An 18,299-nucleotide genomic window follows, 5' to 3' on the forward strand; every position below is an offset into this window, starting at 1 on the left:
TACTGATTAGTCAAACAAGACTGTTATTATTATCTTTTATCAATTTGGTACATAACTCATTATATGTAAGTCCCCCATATTCTACATGCTATAAGGCCATCTAGAGTAGATAGACCCATATACCAATTCTGACCATCCCAAAGTAAGGGAGAGATAATAAAAATAATGATGAAAATTATCACATTGCTTTTAAATCAAAGTTCTGTTTTATAACATGCTTGTTTTAACCAGGGAAAACCAAATTTGGATCCCTTATTATATGATTTTCTAACCAATAAAGAATTCACAACAAAATCATTACACCTTCTCCATTGATAATGGAAATATCGAAAGTACATTAAAGTCATTACACCTTCTCCATTGATGATGGAAATATCGAAAGTACATTAAAGTCATAACACCTTCTCCATTGATGATGGAAATATCGAAAGTACATTAAAGTTATATGTGACGTACATGTAACTGCATGGGCAAAAAATTTGACATGTTAAACAGTTAAAACCAATACATTGAAATTACTGTAATTCTCAAAATGTTGGTGATGAATACCATATTAAAAGCTTATCTTGATTTGTGAGAATGCAAAATTTGTCACATGTAACTTTAACTTCTATATTGTAAATAGTTACCAAATGCCTGATGTAGTAATAAAACTATTTTTGTATGACGAGACCGCTATTTATTTATAGTTTACCATTTCAATTAAACAGAAGTAATTATAGAATACATGTATAATGAATTTTCATATTCCTTTTTTTTATTATTATAGTACTTGAAACACTCTTTGTCAAATTGCTATCTATACTGTTTGGTTCTTTAGAATTTGTATTCAATAAGAAAGGAAGGAGAGATAAGGAACAAGCCTTTCCTTTCATTCCCATTCAGTGTTATTATAAACCTGATCACAGAAAACATTTGGTTTATATCCAGCTATTAGTTTATGATACAAATTGATCCTACAGTTAATGCATGAGCACACCTTATTAGGATTATACAGGTATGCTACACTAAACACTGTCAAAAGGAATCCCAGCCAGGTACCATTGCCTACCAAACATGAGAACACGTAACTCAGGTTAGAGTTAATTTAGACTTGGGTAGCTTTATACCTAGAACCACATACAACCCTATAAAACATCCCCTTTACTGGCATTCAATTGATAATACAAACTTTATAAATGTTGCTCAAATGAGAAAATGATACAGCGTCTTTTTTCAGCTATTGGCAAAATACCATTTTGCTTTCAAATCAACAATTGGCAAATCACCATTTTGTTTTCAAATCCCCATTTTGTTTTCAAATCCCCATTTTAAACCTGCTGCCATAAATTTGTGAAGTCATACAGTTGGAAGAAGAAATTTTTCATCAAATACTGTTTCTTTCTGTACCAAGCCTTATAAATACTGATTTCAGAGTCAGTGAGCTAGATAATAAAATTCTCAACGGAAGGAATTGAATTTGTGTATGGGTGCAGCTCTATACGAGTCCATTCATGCCGAGGTGTAAATCCTCGTAACAATTTAACAGCTGTTTTATACCACAAGATTTGTCCACAATACAAAGGTGAAAGCCTTTTCATCAATGTTCATGTCAGTTTTAAATTTTCTATTTACTAGATTCTTTGAATGATTGAGGCCATAACATTATATATGTGATCGGACCATAGGCAGTCTTATTTACACATGGTGGGAGGCAAACGCAGTTCATCTGGTAAAAAGGTCGCAACAAATCATATACTGCTAAGATGTGGATGTTATTTTTCTTAGCTTTGATACAAGTTGCACAGCAGGACTCTTGGCCGTCTTGCCAACTTCAAATCGGCAGATGTCAGTATGACTTTGTTCTGGCTAACAGGTATGGAGAAGGATGCAGAGAAAATGTTGGGAAAAGCTACTTCACTGAATCAGAAACACGAAAGATTGAAAACCGAGAAAAGAGGTCGACCACTAGCACAGAAACACATGGTATTTCTATTGAGCTACACAAAATCAGGCGACGCCTTATCAAAGTGCAAAGTAACCTTTTGAAATCTATGAGTGATTTGTCCAAGCGTTTACTCAGAGGTGTTCGTGGACTTGAGGACAAACTTGACAGTCTTACCAATGAGGAGCAGAGAAAGCGAGATACTGAAGAGAGCGGTGGAGATGTCCGATGTCCACATGGTTTTGACTTTGTTAAGAGCTGGGAGTCGTGTTACATGCTATCAAACTTTAACGCTACTTGGTACGAGGCCCGTGACTACTGTGCTGCCTTAGAGAGTGAACTGGTGGGACTCAAGAATGAGAAGGAACACAACTTATTGGCATTTATCATAAAGAACTCTCCAGGTACGTCACAAAAAATATTCTCGTTACATTGTCAAGAACTCTCCAGGTACGTCACAAAAATTACTCACGTTACATTGTCAAGAACTCTCCAGGTATGTCACAAAAAATACTCACGTTACATTGTCAAAAACTCTCCAGGTATGTCACAAAAAATACTCACATTACATTGTCAAGAACTTTCCAGGTACGTCACAAAAAATACTCACATTACATTGTCAAGAAATCTCTGGGTACGTCACAAAAAATACTCTTGTTACATTGTCCTTTCATAAGTTTTGTAGTGATCAAATATACATGTTTAATAGATATCATAAGATATGACCATATTTAGTTAGTCATTAAGTAATCGATACATCGATATTCAAATTAAATAAAGAATCCATTTTAAGACCTTGTAAATATTGTTAGACACTAATTAAGGCTAAAAGCTTTCTTAGTAGACAACTTATCCAAATGAGGGCTTTCTAACCATAAGAGGCATAGATGGCCTGCATGGCTCACCTGGCTAATTCAGTAAATACCACAGGCTTTCAGTTTGAATCCCCACCTGATAAGGATGCTAACTAAACAGTCAAAGTTGGTGATATCTATTTCTCAGTACGTCTCAGAGAAAAAGTTATATGACTATGGTCAAACTGACCACTTCTGACCCCATCCCTTTTGGGATTAGCCCTACCATTTGTACAAACGTGAATACCCACCCATAGGGATAATGTCATTCAAACATCATCAAAACCCAATTTAGAAACATCATTCTTGATTGGTCCCATGATGGAATACACACAATTCTGGACCAACTACATATGATTTGAGTACCCCATTAGTACTTTCCTAGAAAGAGAAACAGATAAATAGCACAATCCAAGATAGTTATCTGTCCGCCATGTTGTTTTATCTTATTTAATATATCAAATAGAATTTAAACAACTTTGGACCTACAAGTCTTCGTGATTGTGTTACAGTATACCAACAGGTTGACGGATGGTGGATGAGCGGAACGTTTCACGACACGACCCGTCAGTGGATGTGGAAGTCAGAGACGCTGATGCAGCCGTTCACGTTCATTAAGTGGGCACCAAACGAACCTAATGAGGAATCACTGCAGTGTGTGTTCATGGCACGTAACTCCAACCATCTGTGGCAGGACGCTATGTGTACCGAAGCCAAGAACTTCATATGTGAGATTCCCAGATACAAGCCTTAGGGCAGTGCCGAGAAAATTATTTGCTTATTTAACTGAATTAGTATTTATTAATTAAATTGATCATTTTGATTTATTTTTCTTATATCCTTTCACATGCATACACAAACTTCTATGCAGGAATTGTTGTCGATAACTGTTAAATCTGTTGTTCTTCACCTTGCCCTCCCCACATCAATACAAAATGTATATTTATACCAAATGTTCTTTGTTGGTGATAGAACAAATATACATACCCGGCCTACTATTCCGTTCAGCCGGGTACAAATTGGTGCCTATGTGTCTTAGTGGAGCACTGCCTCAGAAAATCACTTGGGCACAATTTTCTATACTTTTTTTGTAGGTTTCCAATCATTTTAAATGTGTACATGCATTTATATATTAATGTTGTCCAAATCCAAACCAAACATAACAAAACCAAACATAACAACCGTTCTTATATTTACTTTACCACTCATAGGACGTCAAATTCATAATTTGCAGACTTGCTGTATTTTTTTTCTTCGAAAAGACTATCATATTTATATGCGAAAAAAATGTCTCACTTTGAATTTGATATTTTATATGGTTCAGTTTTATCGCCTAGTAGGTCAATGATATAAAACATGTACATCAAAATGCATACAGATGTTTTAATAATGGTTTGCACAATCATTGCTTTGCTCCTTTAGCAGTTATAGGCACAGATTGTAGCTCTAAAGATGACATCTTTATCTATCTAAAGTCTATTGAGCCAAAATATTGCAGCTATGTTGTTGACAGCTGTTCCATCACTCAAGGCCCCCTTCCCCCAACATCTACAGATAAGATACTTACAGAATAGTCCCTATTGTTGACAGCTGTTCCATCAGTTGCTCGCCACTCCACAGAAACCACGCCCATAGCTCCTTGTGCTCTCACAACCATTAAACTAACACTACCAGACTCCTCTGATACAGTTACCTGAAAAATTGTGGAAATATCATGTGACATAAAGTAAATCTTTTTCCAAAAATATCTGAAATTTTTAGTACTGTTTTGGATACTGTATAATGGGTAAATTGAAATGAAAACACCAGCGGAATATTTTGAATTTGACTACTATTGTGCAGAAGTACTAATAATGCATATATATTGAGAAATTGATGCATCACAAATATTAAAACCCTGCAAATAATTGCAAAATATGAGTTCTGCAAAAACGCGCTATACAGTAGAAAGATATTACAAGAAAAGTTATCAATGACTCTGCATTTAAAACTAGTAAAAACATCATAAATCTGAACAAAATAGCAAATTATTGTGCCAATTGATGTTAGGTTCCACATTTGAATACATATGATTACTAGATCTTGTACTACATATGCCTTGAACCTTTCCACATGACATCCAGCACGACTGGTTTAACATCATTACTTTGATACATTCCACTAACAGACATGATATTCACTTTGATACATTCCACTAACAGACATGATATTCAGCACGACTGGTTTAACATCATTACTTTGATACATTCCACTAACAGACTTACCGTTGGTTGACTTGTACCAGGAGGTATGACCCCGTCCTGGGGTGTTGGTGGTGTTGACTCAGTAGAGAACTGGAACAGTCCATATGTATAATCATTTTCCTCAATAACAAAGTTAGAGAAGGCAGCCAAGGGGTTGATACTGGCTCCACTAGTGTTGGTAGTCCCCGAGATACCATCACCTGAGGTAACGCTCACCAACTTGATGTGGAATGTCTCTTGGGCCTCCGGTAATGTATCATCTCGTACCTCCAGGTAAAACACCTGCAAAGGGAAGATAACTCTATTAGGGCAACACACAACACTGGGTAAGATCAGATAATTCTATCAATAACATTCAACACCATGTAAGGGCAGATAATTCTATCAGACAACATACCACACCATGTAAGACTCTATCAGACAACATACAACACTGGGTAAGAACAGATAACTCTATCAGACAACATACAACACCATGTGAGGGCAGATAACTCTATCAGACAACATACAACATCATGTAAGGGCAGATAACTCTTCCAGACAACATACAACACCATGTAAGGTCAGATAACTCTATCAGACAACATACAACATCATGTAAGGGCAGATAACTCTATCAGACAACATACAACACCATGTAAGGTCAGATAACTCTATCAGACAACATACAACATCATGTAAGGGCAGATAACTCTATCAGACAACATACAACACCATGTAAGGGCAGATAACTCTATCAGACAACATACCACACCATGTAAGGGCAGATAACTCTATCAGACAACATACCATGTCATGTAAGGGCAGATAACACTATCAGACAACATACCATGCCATGTAAGGGCAGATAACTCTATCAGACAACATACCACATCATGTAAGGGCAGATAACTCTATCAGACAATATACCACACCATGTAAGGGCAGATAACTCTATCAGACAACATACCACACCATGTAAGGGCAAATAACTCTATCAGAAAACATACCATGTCATGTAAGGGCAGATAACACTATCAGACAACATACCATGCCATGTAAGGGCAGATAACTCTATCAGACAACATACAACATCATGTAAGGGCAGATAACTCTATCAGACAATATACCACACCATGTAAGGGCAGATAACTCTATCAGACAACATACAACACCATGTAAGGGCAGATAACTCTATCAGACAACATACAACACCATGTAAGGGCAGATAACTCTATCAGACAACACACAACACTGGGTAAGAACAGATAACTCTATCAGACAACATACAACACTGAGTAAGAACATATAACTCTATCAGACAACAGACAACACTATGTAAGGGCAGATAACTCTTCCAGACAACATACAACACCATGTAAGGGGAGATAATTCTATCAGACAACATACCACACCATATAAAGGCAGATAACTCTATCAGACTACATACCACACCATATAAAGGCAGATAACTCTATTAGACAACAGATTAAATTACCTTTGATTTCTCCCCTTGATAAAATGTGAGGACACCTGTGCTGGCCACAAAGTCACTGACTGCCTCGACCTGGTTACCTCCCTGGAGGAGCTGAAACACTGACCAGGTGACGTTAACCGTTCCCTCACTTCCCTTGCTTCGGTCCACTGAACACAGTATTGTAGCATTTTCATAGGCCGCCACTGCAGGTATGCATGACTGATTAAATCCAAACTGCCCATTGGCATTGTCACTTTTAAGGACTGTAAAGGAAAGAATACATATCACTGATGATGATTAAAGCACTGTTTACACTTATGTCTGTCATTAATTTTAGTGTGAATTTGAATCACAGTAGTTCACATATAGGCTTTATCAAATGGCCACGTGATCATGCTTCCCAACTAGTCAAGGTTCTGCTTTTTTTTGTTTTTGTTTTTTTAATTTTTTCAACTCGTCATAAAAAATTAACTAATTCAACAAAAATTAAAGTCCTCTACCATTTGTACCATAAAGCTTTATTTCCCTCAGATAGCTGACTTGTATACAAGGATGATGCTTTAGTACCAAATATTAATGAAGAGATCAAGCCCCTGCAAATTGTTTTTTCTAATTGAGGTTAAATGTCAAAATATAGGTCACAGTGACTTGGTTTTGGTAAGCAACACATAGTCTCTCAGCTAGGTGGACCCACATATCAATTACAAATTTCCATTGCCTTATAGTATAGGAAGCAAATTGTCAAGACCTACTTGTGATTCTAGCCATGCTGTCGGTCACAGAGAGTGATGCTCCATTGCTTGCCCCGAGAAGTTTGACCTTATAGATTTCATTCTGTTCATCGATGGTGTCTTGAACAGTATGTATAGTGATGCCCTTTGAACTTTCACCCTGACGATATGTCATGTAACCTGACACAGGGGTCAGGTCAGCTGCTGCTGGACTGTTGTACAACTCCAAGATGTGGCTATAGCAAGGAAACAATGTTGTCATGGATACATATCTTTACAGCTATAAATTAACATTTTCTGTTATCATATTTGGCATTTACTGTAATTGTATTTTGATGTTCAAAAAAAACATTATACCTGGAAAAACATCAGGTAATACATTCAAATATATTCATACATTTTACTGTATGTTAACTGAATATATAGTAGAACATCTCTTCCGAGCCACAAAATACTTTGAATTTAACAGAATTTTATTTAGTTATCCAAAGTCTGGCCCTCAAAAGTGAAACTTAGACATTCTAATTGTATTACCTCATTTCCAGTTTAGCGGTGTACAGTCGGACATCTTGTAAGTATCCAATGAAATGGTCACTTCCAGGGGCTTTAGCTCCAATTAGTAGAAATCCTAGACCGTCTATTATAGTTTGTCCATCCTCTACAGATCTGTAAGTAAAATAATAGATTTATTTACTGATCAGTCTAGTGAAAGAAAATATTGTGTACACAAGATAATCCAAACTCTGATAGTCCTCAAAATCGGGATTGTAATATCAGGAATAGATTTTATCGTAAACTAGGTAAACAGAATATATCAGTTTGAAATATTCACAATCTGGAAGATTTGAGTTGGGAATGCAAGTAATCAGATTATCAAGGCTCCACTTGGTAACTTAACATTTAAAACGTATTTGCAAATAAATAATTAATGTTAAAACAAAAAATCAATAGATACAGTATCTGAACTTCTCATCCAAAAACTCATTCACCTTTCCTTACCTTATTACCTTTGTTGACATAAGAAACATTAACGAGAATAGATGACTTACTGTGGGTCGAGAGGTGTGGCGTCCAGGTAGAAGAGGATTGTCCCGGAGTCTATGGACATCACTAAGTGATGCCAGGCACCATCCTGTATACTCTTCGGGGACGTCACCGAAACTTCCTGGTTTGTCTGCAACAAAAAATTCATTGAAAAAGATATGTTTTAGTGGATTTCATTGGATTATTTTTTTGGTGAAATAATACTGGTCAATATTGATTAGTTATGTGCAGTACTGAGCTGTTTGATTGACAGTTGGTACTTCCACAATTCCACTTCAAAGGATACTGGTATATTACATATAATTTGTTATTATCAGTAGTTATACTTACAGTTTTGCCCGTTATTGAGAATCCAAATCTGAATATGGTTCCTCCCTGTGAGGTAACGACCCTCAGGGCGTAGAAGAAGCGATTTCCGTCTGTAGTAGTCTTGGCCAGTATGTAACTGTTAATGCTAGAAAATGGCTGTAACCATACGCTAATGGCAAACCCTGCCGATATCTCTGCTGCCGTGGGCTGCTGCAGTGTTGGCACCGACAAATAGTTATCTGTGAATAAAGAATTATGTAACCAATAAAGATATATCTGTGGACGAAAGATAAATATTGTTAAGCTGTGAAAATTAAGACAAATATTTCTTTTCTTTTCCTTTGAACATTTTATACATGATTTTGTTCTAAGTCCAGAACAGTTCATTTTGAAATTTTAGGGGTGAACAACTAAACTATTGAGTATTCCAACAAGTAAGTTGCATTTAATGAAGTTTGGAAACTAAACATAAGATTTGAGTTCTAAAAACCATGGTTTCTTACCCACAAGTTTAAATGCAGATGGACGGTATAAGATTGACCGATACTTACTGACAGCTCCGGTAAGATATACAACATCTGTTCCAGTTCCGCTGCGTCTTTTAGATGGAGCAAATGTCACCTCATTCCTCCTTGTAGACAAGAGAATTAGGTCATATACCTTAGGGAAGGTGTCGGCCAGTTGGTCAGAGAATATCTCCCATGATATCTGGTTATAATAGAAAGATCTGTATCAAATACTTGGTTATTCCATAAAGATCAGTAATATATGTGTAATTTATGTGGCTAATGACAAACACATCTCCATTAAAAGTTAAGAAACATTTGATATATTTGTGTGTTTGAGGAAATTATGAGGTGGTCAGCTCAAGTGTCATGGTCTCCTTACCATTTCAACTCTCAACAAGCCCTGCCTCCATACCATAATGTCCCTAAATAGTCCCTGCCTCTGTACTATGATGTCCCTAAACAAGCCCCACCTCCTTACCATAATGTCCCTAAACAAGCCCTGCCCCCTTACCATAATGTCCCTAAACAAGCCCTCCCCCCTTACTATTATGTCCCTACACAATCCCTTCCCCTTACCATAATGTCCCTAAACAAGCCCTGCCTCCTTACCATAATGTCCCTAAACAAGCCCCACCTCCTTACCATAATGTCCCTAAACAAGCCCTGCCTCCTTACCATAATGTCCCTAAACAAGCCCCACCTCCTTACCATAATGTCCCTAAACAAGCCCTGCCCCCTTACCATAATGTCCCTAAACAATCCCTTCCCCTTACCATACATAATGTCCCTAAACAAGCCCTGCCTCCTTACCATAATGTCCCTAAACAAGCCCCACCTCCTTACCATAATGTCCCTAAACAAGCCCTGCCCCCTTACCATAATGTCCCTACACAAGCCCCACCTCCTTACCATAATGTCCCTAAACAAGCTCTCCCCCTTACCATAATGTCCCTAATTGTCCCTCCTTCTACATATGTCCCTAACAAGCCCTGCCTCCTTACCATAATGTCCCTAAACAAGCCCCCCCTTACCATAATGTCCCTAAACAAGCCCTGCCCCCTTACCATAATGTCCCTAAACAAGCCCCACCTCCTTACCATAATGTCCCTAAACAAGCCCCACCCCCTAAACAAGCCCCATCTCCTTACCATAATGTCCCTAAACAAGCCCTGCCTCCTTACCATAATGTCCCTAAACAAGCCCCACCTCCTTACCATAATGTCCCTAAACAAGCCCTGCCCCCTTACCATAATGTCCCTACACAAGCCCCACCTCCTTACCATAATGTCCCTAAACAAGCCCTGCCCCCTTACCATAATGTCCCTAAACAGCCCTGCCTCCGTACTATGATGTCCCTAAACAAGCCCCACCTCCTTACCATAATGTCCCTAAACAAGCCCTGCCCCCTTACCATAATGTCCCTAAACAAGCCCCACCTCCTTACCATAATGTCCCTAAACAAGCCCCCACCTCCTTACCATAATGTCCCTAAACAAGCCCTGCCCCCTTACCATAATGTCCCTAAACAAGCCCCACCTCCTTACCATAATGTCCCTAAACAAGCCCTGCCCCCTTACCATAATGTCCCTAAACAAGCCCCACCTCCTTACCATAATGTCCCTAAACAAGCCCCACCTCCTTACCATAATGTCCCTAAACAAGCCCTCTCCTTACCATAATGTCCCTAAACAAGCCCCACCTCCTTACCATAATGTCCCTAAACAAGCCCTCCCCCTACCATACATAATGTCCCTCACAATCCTAACAGCCACCTCCTTACCATAATGTCCCTAAACAAGCCCTTCCCCCTTACCATACTAATGTCCCTAAACAAGCCCTCCCCTTACCATAATGTCCCTAAACAAGCCCCCCCTTACCATAAATGTCCCTAAACAAGCCCTCCCCCTTACCATAATGTCCCTAAACAAGCCCCACCTCCTTACCATAATGTCCCTAAACAAGCCCCCCCTTACCATAATGTCCCTAAACAAGCCCTCCCCCTTACCATAATGTCCCTAAACAAGCCCTCCCTACCATAATGTCCCTAAACAACCCTTCCCCTTACCTTAATGTCCCTAATGCCCTACCTTAACATAATGTCCCTAAACAAGCCACCTCCTTACCATAATGTCCCTAAACAAGCCCGCCCCCTTACCATAATGTCCCTAAACAAGCCCTGCCCCCTTACCATAATGTCCCTAAACAAGCCCCCCCCTTACCATAATGTCCCTAAACAAGCCCTCCCCCTTACCCATAATGTCCCTAAACAAGCCCCACCTCCTTACCATAATGTCCCTAAACAAGCCCTCCCCCTTACCATACATAATGTCCCTAAACAAGCCCCACCTCCTTACCATAATGTCCCTAAACAAGCCCCTTCCCCTTACCATACCATAATGTCCCTAAACAAGCCCGCCCCTTACCATAATGTCCCTAAACAAGCCCCCCCTTACCATAATGTCCCTAAACAAGCCCCACCTCCTTACCATAATGTCCCTAAACAAGCCCCCCCCTTACCATAATGTCCCTAAACAAGCCCCCTACCATAATGTCCCTAACAACCCACTCCTTACCATAATGTCCCTAAACAAGCCCCCTTACCATAATGTCCCTAACAAGCCTCCCTCCTTACCATAATGTCCCTAAACAAGCCCCACTCTCTTACCATAATGTCCCTAAACAAGCCCCACCTCCTTACCATAATGTCCCTAAAACCCCCTACAATGTCCCCAGCCTCCCCTTACCATAATGTCCCTAAACAAGCCCTCCCCTTACCATAATGTCCCTAAACAAGCCCCTTACCATAATGTCCCTAACAAGCCCCCCTTACCATAATGTCCCTAAACAAGCCCCACCGTCTTACCAATAATGTCCCTAAACAAGCCCCACCTCTTACCATAATGTCCTAACAAGCCCACCCTCTTACCATAATGTCCCTACACAAGCCCCACCCCCTTACCATAATGTCCCTAAACAAGCCCTGCCTCCTTACCATAATGTCCCTAAACAAGCCCTGCCTCCTTACCATAATGTCCCTAAACAAGCCCTGCCTCCTTACCATAATGTCCCTAAACAAGCCCCACCGTCTTACCATAATGTCCCTACACAAGCCTCACCTCCTTACCATAATGTCCCTAAACAAGCCCCACTGTCTTACCATAATGTCCCTAAACAATCCCTGACCCCTTACCATAATGTCCCTACACAAGCCCCACCTCCTAACCATAATGTCCCTAAGCAAGCCCTGCCACCTTACCATAATGTCCCTAAACAAGCCCTTCCCCCTTACCATAATGTCCCTAAACAATCCCTGCCCCCTTACCAGAATGTCCCTACACAAGCCCCATCTCCTTACCATAATGTCCCTAAACAAGCCCCACCGTCTTACCATAATGTAACTACACAAGCCCCACCGTCTCTTACCATAATGTCCCTAAACAAGCCCCACCGTCTTACCATAATGTCCCTACACAAGCCCCGCCTCCTTACAATATGTCCCTAAACTAGCCCTTCCCCCTTACTATACATAATGTCCTTAAACAAGCCCCACCTCCTTACTATAATGTACCTAAACAAGCCCCACCTCCTTACCATAATGTCCCTAAACAAGCCCCACCTCCTTACCATAATGTCCCTAAACAAGCCCCACCTCCTTACCATAATGTCCCTTAACAATCCCTTCCCCCTTACCATACATAATGTCCTTAAACAAGCCCCACCTCCTTACTATAATGTCCCTAAACAAGCCCCATCTTCTTACCATAATGTCCCTAAACAATCCCTGCCTCCTCTCTATAGTCAGCACAGCTTTGGCCTGGTCTTCCTGACCGGTGTAAAAGTCCTCTGCTATCGTGACATTTTTAGACGACAACTGGAAGGCAAACTTTCCGTAGGGATCATCATTGGCTTTCACAGTCAACAGGGCTTCATTATTGGTGTCAGAAATTCTGGCCAGTACTTCGTCTGTCCGACCTTCAACAACTGTCAGAAAAAACCCCAGATATAATTAAGTTATCTTACTCTGTGACCTAATTAGCATGATAAAATCTTTATCATAGTGTGTATACCAACTCTACACTGCTTCACTTTGCCACCACTTTTTTTATAATTTCTCCATTTTTATGATAATTACATTACCACTTGTCAAATAAGAAATCAGAATTCATGTAATAAGAAAACCAAAAATCTATCTCCAAAATAGAAATAAAGTATATATTTGTAAAAGATATCAGTAGAAGAAATAGAACCAAGTGGTTTTGTAACTTTGACCTACAAATCTTTACAGAAATACATCATAAACAGTTTTACCAATAGCTGATTGAAGTGCTACACGGAACTGTTTGTCTTGCTCTGGTTCACCGTCCATTCGTATGGTGATGAAGATCATCTTGGCTAGTTCATTCTCGAGGAATCGGACTGTTCCATTGGCAGTGATAAAGTCTCCTCCATCTGGTAGTAATTGGTTGGTAATATGATCATAGATTTCCCAATTAACATCCACAACACCAAACCTCCCTTCTAATCGGCCAATCCTGATGGTGCAAGGGGAGATAATACATCATTATTGAGTGAATAATATATGACAAGATAAGATTAAACATATGACAAAGGGAGATAAGACATAATTGTTGTATGACAAGGGAGATAAGACATAATTGACATAATTGTATGTATACAAGGGAGATAAGACATAATTGTTGTATGACAAGGGGAGATAAGACATAATTGTTGTATGACAAGGGGAGATAAGACATAATTGTTGTATGCCAAGGGGAGATAAGACATAATTTTTGTATGACAAGGGAGATAACACATTATTGTTGTATGACAAGGGGAGATAAGACATAATTGTTGTATGACAAGGGGAGATAAGACATAATTGTTGTATGCCAAGGGGAGATAAGACATAATTTTTGTATGACAAGGGAGATAACACATTATTGTAGTGAAAAATCATGTGAAAGAAGTGGAAATAACATTATTGTTGTTAAAATGTTGGAGAAGGAGGGATAATGTATTGTTGTGAAAAATAATGTGAGAGAAAGGATGCGTACTCACTCGTATGCCACCTGACTTCCTTCCTCTGATGTTTTCTCATAGGGTGGATTGAGCTGGAATACTCCGTAAGCGTTGTCGTTCGCCAGTATAACAATGGTAGCATTGGGTGAGGCCGTGAATACAAGGTCACCTGAAAAATTATTGGGAAGATGTTTCTCTTTCAATTATTCCATGTGAATAAAATAGTGATTTGTGGTGCAAATTGAAGCCTGACAAAGAATGATGAAATTGTAACATGCAGACAATTATAACTACACTGTGCAATATCAAAACTCTGCAAAAATTATTATTTATTGTGGAATTGTAAAATGCAAGGTATGATCATGCAATTTTGATAAGAACAGTGAAGCACGTAAAAAGAGATGTTTATAATTTGTTCTTTTAAAATAATAAATACCTATCATTTATAATAACACATAATTCAAATGTATGGGAAAAATAAGTCTGGAAACAACCTTCAATAAACAGAGGGTGTCATCATATTATACAAACCTTGAATATCGTAGAACTGTACGTAAAATGTCTCGTTGTTTTCTGGCAGTGTGTCCTGTAGAATTTCAATGCTGACAACTTTTTCTATCTCACCAATTCCAAAGACAAGATTTGTCGGGGGAATCGATTGGTAGTCACCGTTAGCAACCGTGGCACTGCCGTCAACTGTTCTATACTTCATGCTGGCTACGTCTGATCCATCGCCATCACGACGGATCCGTATGGTCAGGACCGACGGCTCCCCAGCATACACAAGGGGCTCTGAAATAATGGATCTCCGCTATTTTTATATACTGTACAGTCTTGTACCTGCAACCTGTGGTCTAGTAATTTTGTATACAATTTAATATGTTATTTTCACTTCTTACAATATTGTTTTTCCTATCCTCTTGTTTTATACTTTTATTTAAACATTCTTTACTTCTTGATGTAAAACCAATAAATAATTTTCATTTGTCATTGATTAACTAAAGCATAATAATACCTCATATCAGAGTTTTAATTGCACAAATATTTAAATTTTTTATACACAATATCATCAATAATAATATTGTCTGCTGCATGGAGAATAAAAAATAAAATCGAAAATTGTCATTAGATGATCAGCGCCAGAATAATTCATAAACATAAGCAACTAGCAACTCCTTGTGAGCATGGTTAAAATTTCCTCAGTTCAATTAAAATAAGTTTTAATGACTGTTTATTACTGAATTTAATTCAATGAATAAGTTTATTTTATTATATTGTAGTAGCCACAACCACCTGTTTCTGTAATGTTGAAGTTTTATTCATTAATAATTAAATTTGTGCATTAGGAGACCTAATGGAATCATATTATTGATACCACCACATGTGAAATAAAGAAACAATGAAGGCAAGATGAAGTAAAAAATAAACAGGAGCACGGGGAGATAAGCCAGAATATTGAATAAAGGGAGATAAGCCAAAATAATGAGTAAAGGGAGATAAGCTAAAATATTGAGTAAAGGCAGATAAGCCAATACATTGCATATGAATAGATATTTAGCCACCATCTGAATGAAACAAGGGGAGATGAACTCTGAAAAGTGAATGAACCAAGGAGAGAAAATTCCATAAAGCCCCAAACATCAGGTTTCACACAATTACCACAAAAGGTCAATGTATCAAAGTGATAGTTAGCATCACCATAGTAATTAGTCCCAAGGACTACGATATTAATATAAGCAAGGTCCCAGACCCAGGCTGAGTAACGTATGATCCCTTACCAAAGTCAACATCAGACCTTTTGGGTCGATAGTGAATGATTGGGGCCAAAATCGCACTCAGATAAAGAATGGACTCAAAACCCAACATAATGGCTGTGTAGTAGAAGAAAGATCAAACAAATTAGGGTAGAAAAACAACCAATTGATTGCAACAGTTATTCTATTATAATTTCTCCAAAACTTTTCTGACTTCAAAGGTATCAGATCTATGATAATGTTTTTTTTATTTCAAATTTTCTTTATGACACATGAAAGGTTTCTTTTTAAATACAAATCTGTTGTAAGATTTTTCAAAAAGTTCATAGGTGTCTCAATATGATTCTAAATATGAATGAAGTAATGGCTTTTTATCATGGTAATGTTCCAAAAATATTGATAATTTATATTGAATCAAATGTTTTGATGGAGTAGTGTAAATATTTTTTTTATTTTTTTTTTTCATTTTTTTTATAAAGACAGTTTTCATAAATGGTTAATAAAGCCATTGCAATGCATACATTATTTGCCTTGTTTCTTCATTTTTTTTTATTACATAAAGATAAATAAATACTGGTAATTATATAGATCATATCTAATGCAAGAGAAAAAGGAGGCTAAATATAATTTCCCCAATAATATAATAATACACACACATATATATACTCTACAATGAGACATAGTCTGAGAGATAATTGAAGTGTATACCTGCAATGTAGACAGGCTTATCATTCTCCATCACCGTGACGACAACGGTGTCGTGATTCGCGATCCTTGACCCACCCGTCACCGAGACAAGTTTGATCAGGAACTGTTCACTAGGTTCTGGAAGCTGAAGTAATAAAACAATTTTTAATGTTATCATCAGTGGTTTCTGTGGAATTCCCAGTGAAATTAACTTGAATGATGGAAGTAAATTTTCATTCCCTGTACACCAACTTATTTCCGCACATGACTAAATTTTGCTTATTTCACAGATGATCAGAAACTGCGAAATTAATTGCTGCAGTAACAAATACAGTACCATATCACTCAAAAGCACCAAATCACTGTGAAAACATGAGCGCATGCGAGTACAAAGTGTGGCTTCATACTCTCTGGCGATAGTTCCATGATTCCCTACATCCTCTGTTATTTTTTCAGATTAACAAAATCAAATTATAAATATGACTTCCTCAAAATACAATAATTGTATGTCATAAAATGATTATTTTCAAATCTTTTAATTGGCTAACATTGTGTCATATGATTTCACAACTGTCATTGGTCAATACTTTTTTCTATGGTTAATAAAACTAAATATTAAAATGGTCAAAATGCTAAAATCAGATATTTACCTCATCAGGAACTGATTCTACCCTGATAAATCCCTGATTCTGTCCGTCACCAAATGTAACGGAGCCAGTTAGTGGCATCAGATCGTTATTAGTCTGAGGATCGATCTTCCACATCACTACGACTGTCCCGAACGTTCCTCGGACACGCTCCACCGGGATCGAGATAGCTTGTACACTGGACACCTTGCTCTCTCCTGAAGGTAGATCATGGAGGTTAAGGGATAGCATAATGAGTATGGACCTGTTTTGAAGGTCACACAGAGGCCAAATTTCTTTACAACAGAACTTTAAAATAAAAGACCCCCCATTGCTTGCAAAACAAGAATGGAAGATTTATCAAATAACTGCAATATTTCCAATGTCTGCGGTACAGTAAGCCACATTTATAATAAACATGAATATAACAAATTCTTGGTTATAAAATAGTAATTTTTAATCCCTGTAAATGTTCCTATATGACCTCTGCAATATGTGTATAACAAAATATATATCTTATAATGAAGTGAATTTGTTGGTCCCCAGAGGTTTGTTATAACCATATTTTACTGTAGTATCCTCACATAAAAGAGCTAAGAAATAGATTTTCTTTACCTATAACATATGTGCTAGAGTTGTTAGGGAACTGAATAACTCCAAATGGATCATCATTGGCCGAAATGTTCACGAGAATCTTTGACTTTGCTCCGATAGAGGCCGACACATTGCCATAGGGCTGTAGCTGGAGCACAAAGCTCTCCAATATCTGTAATATAAATTAATCAGTCAGTAGAACAAATTTACATCCGTAATACAAATCCATCAGTCAATTCAAAGAAATCAACACACTGGAAAAAAATTGAAAAATTGATAGTCTTAAACTATCCTAAGACAAAGTTTTGAGAATAAATATAAATGTCTGGGTCAAAGAAGTAATATAAGTTATATATTTGAATTGGACATGTACATGACTGTATAATATATCACATAATGAGAAAAAAAATATCAATGGTATGTTCCAGGTAACACAAGATCATTACAAACGTATATCTGTAGGTTTCAAATTACTTCAAATAGTAACTTTGGGGCAAAGAAGTAGCTATAAATGTGTGTAAGATATAAATGACCCCACCTCCTTATAAA

The 18,299-nt window shown here is 37.8% G+C and overlaps 2 protein-coding genes across 5 annotated transcripts in view; one reads left to right on the top strand and one right to left on the bottom strand.

The window, feature by feature from the left end:
* Nucleotides 1-18,299, bottom strand: part of LOC138333161 (adhesion G-protein coupled receptor V1-like) — a 128,907-nt gene that overhangs the window by 85,957 nt on the left and 24,651 nt on the right. For 3 of the 4 annotated variants that reach the window (XM_069281343.1, XM_069281341.1, XM_069281342.1), the window contains 16 exons: nucleotides 17,772-17,922; nucleotides 17,181-17,374; nucleotides 16,552-16,675; nucleotides 15,868-15,960; nucleotides 14,621-14,881; nucleotides 14,129-14,258; nucleotides 13,379-13,602; nucleotides 12,831-13,051; nucleotides 9,113-9,269; nucleotides 8,583-8,800; nucleotides 8,258-8,382; nucleotides 7,743-7,874; nucleotides 7,230-7,444; nucleotides 6,499-6,740; nucleotides 5,043-5,303; nucleotides 4,346-4,471 (listed from right to left, as the gene is read on the bottom strand). In XM_069281343.1, coding sequence (XP_069137444.1) covers nucleotides 4,346-4,471; nucleotides 5,043-5,303; nucleotides 6,499-6,740; nucleotides 7,230-7,444; nucleotides 7,743-7,874; nucleotides 8,258-8,382; nucleotides 8,583-8,800; nucleotides 9,113-9,269; nucleotides 12,831-13,051; nucleotides 13,379-13,602; nucleotides 14,129-14,258; nucleotides 14,621-14,881; nucleotides 15,868-15,960; nucleotides 16,552-16,675; nucleotides 17,181-17,374; nucleotides 17,772-17,922 — 2,874 coding nt within the window. The remainder of the gene's footprint in view (nucleotides 1-4,345; nucleotides 4,472-5,042; nucleotides 5,304-6,498; nucleotides 6,741-7,229; nucleotides 7,445-7,742; nucleotides 7,875-8,257; nucleotides 8,383-8,582; nucleotides 8,801-9,112; nucleotides 9,270-12,830; nucleotides 13,052-13,378; nucleotides 13,603-14,128; nucleotides 14,259-14,620; nucleotides 14,882-15,867; nucleotides 15,961-16,551; nucleotides 16,676-17,180; nucleotides 17,375-17,771; nucleotides 17,923-18,299) is intronic. The other variant, XM_069281344.1, reaches the window with a different exon arrangement.
* On the top strand, nucleotides 1,932-3,532 carry LOC138333986 (snaclec 7-like). Its single transcript, XM_069282714.1, has 2 exons — nucleotides 1,932-2,328; nucleotides 3,291-3,532. The coding sequence occupies exons 1-2, from the start codon at nucleotides 2,034-2,036 to the stop codon at nucleotides 3,530-3,532; spliced, it is 537 nt and encodes a 178-aa protein (XP_069138815.1). The 5' UTR covers nucleotides 1,932-2,033.

This window comes from Argopecten irradians, chromosome 10 (genome assembly GCF_041381155.1).
Source record: "Argopecten irradians isolate NY chromosome 10, Ai_NY, whole genome shotgun sequence".
Taxonomy (NCBI): Eukaryota; Metazoa; Mollusca; class Bivalvia; order Pectinida; family Pectinidae; genus Argopecten; species Argopecten irradians.

Excerpts from the sequence above, each read along its gene's own strand:
- LOC138333986 (XM_069282714.1), top strand. The coding sequence starts at position 2,034 with ATGAGTGATTTGTCCAAGCGTTTACTCAGAGGTGTTCGTGGACTTGAG. Across the intron at positions 2,329-3,290 it reads TATCATAAAGAACTCTCCAG|TATACCAACAGGTTGACGGA; the intron begins GTACGTCACAAA and ends ATTGTGTTACAG.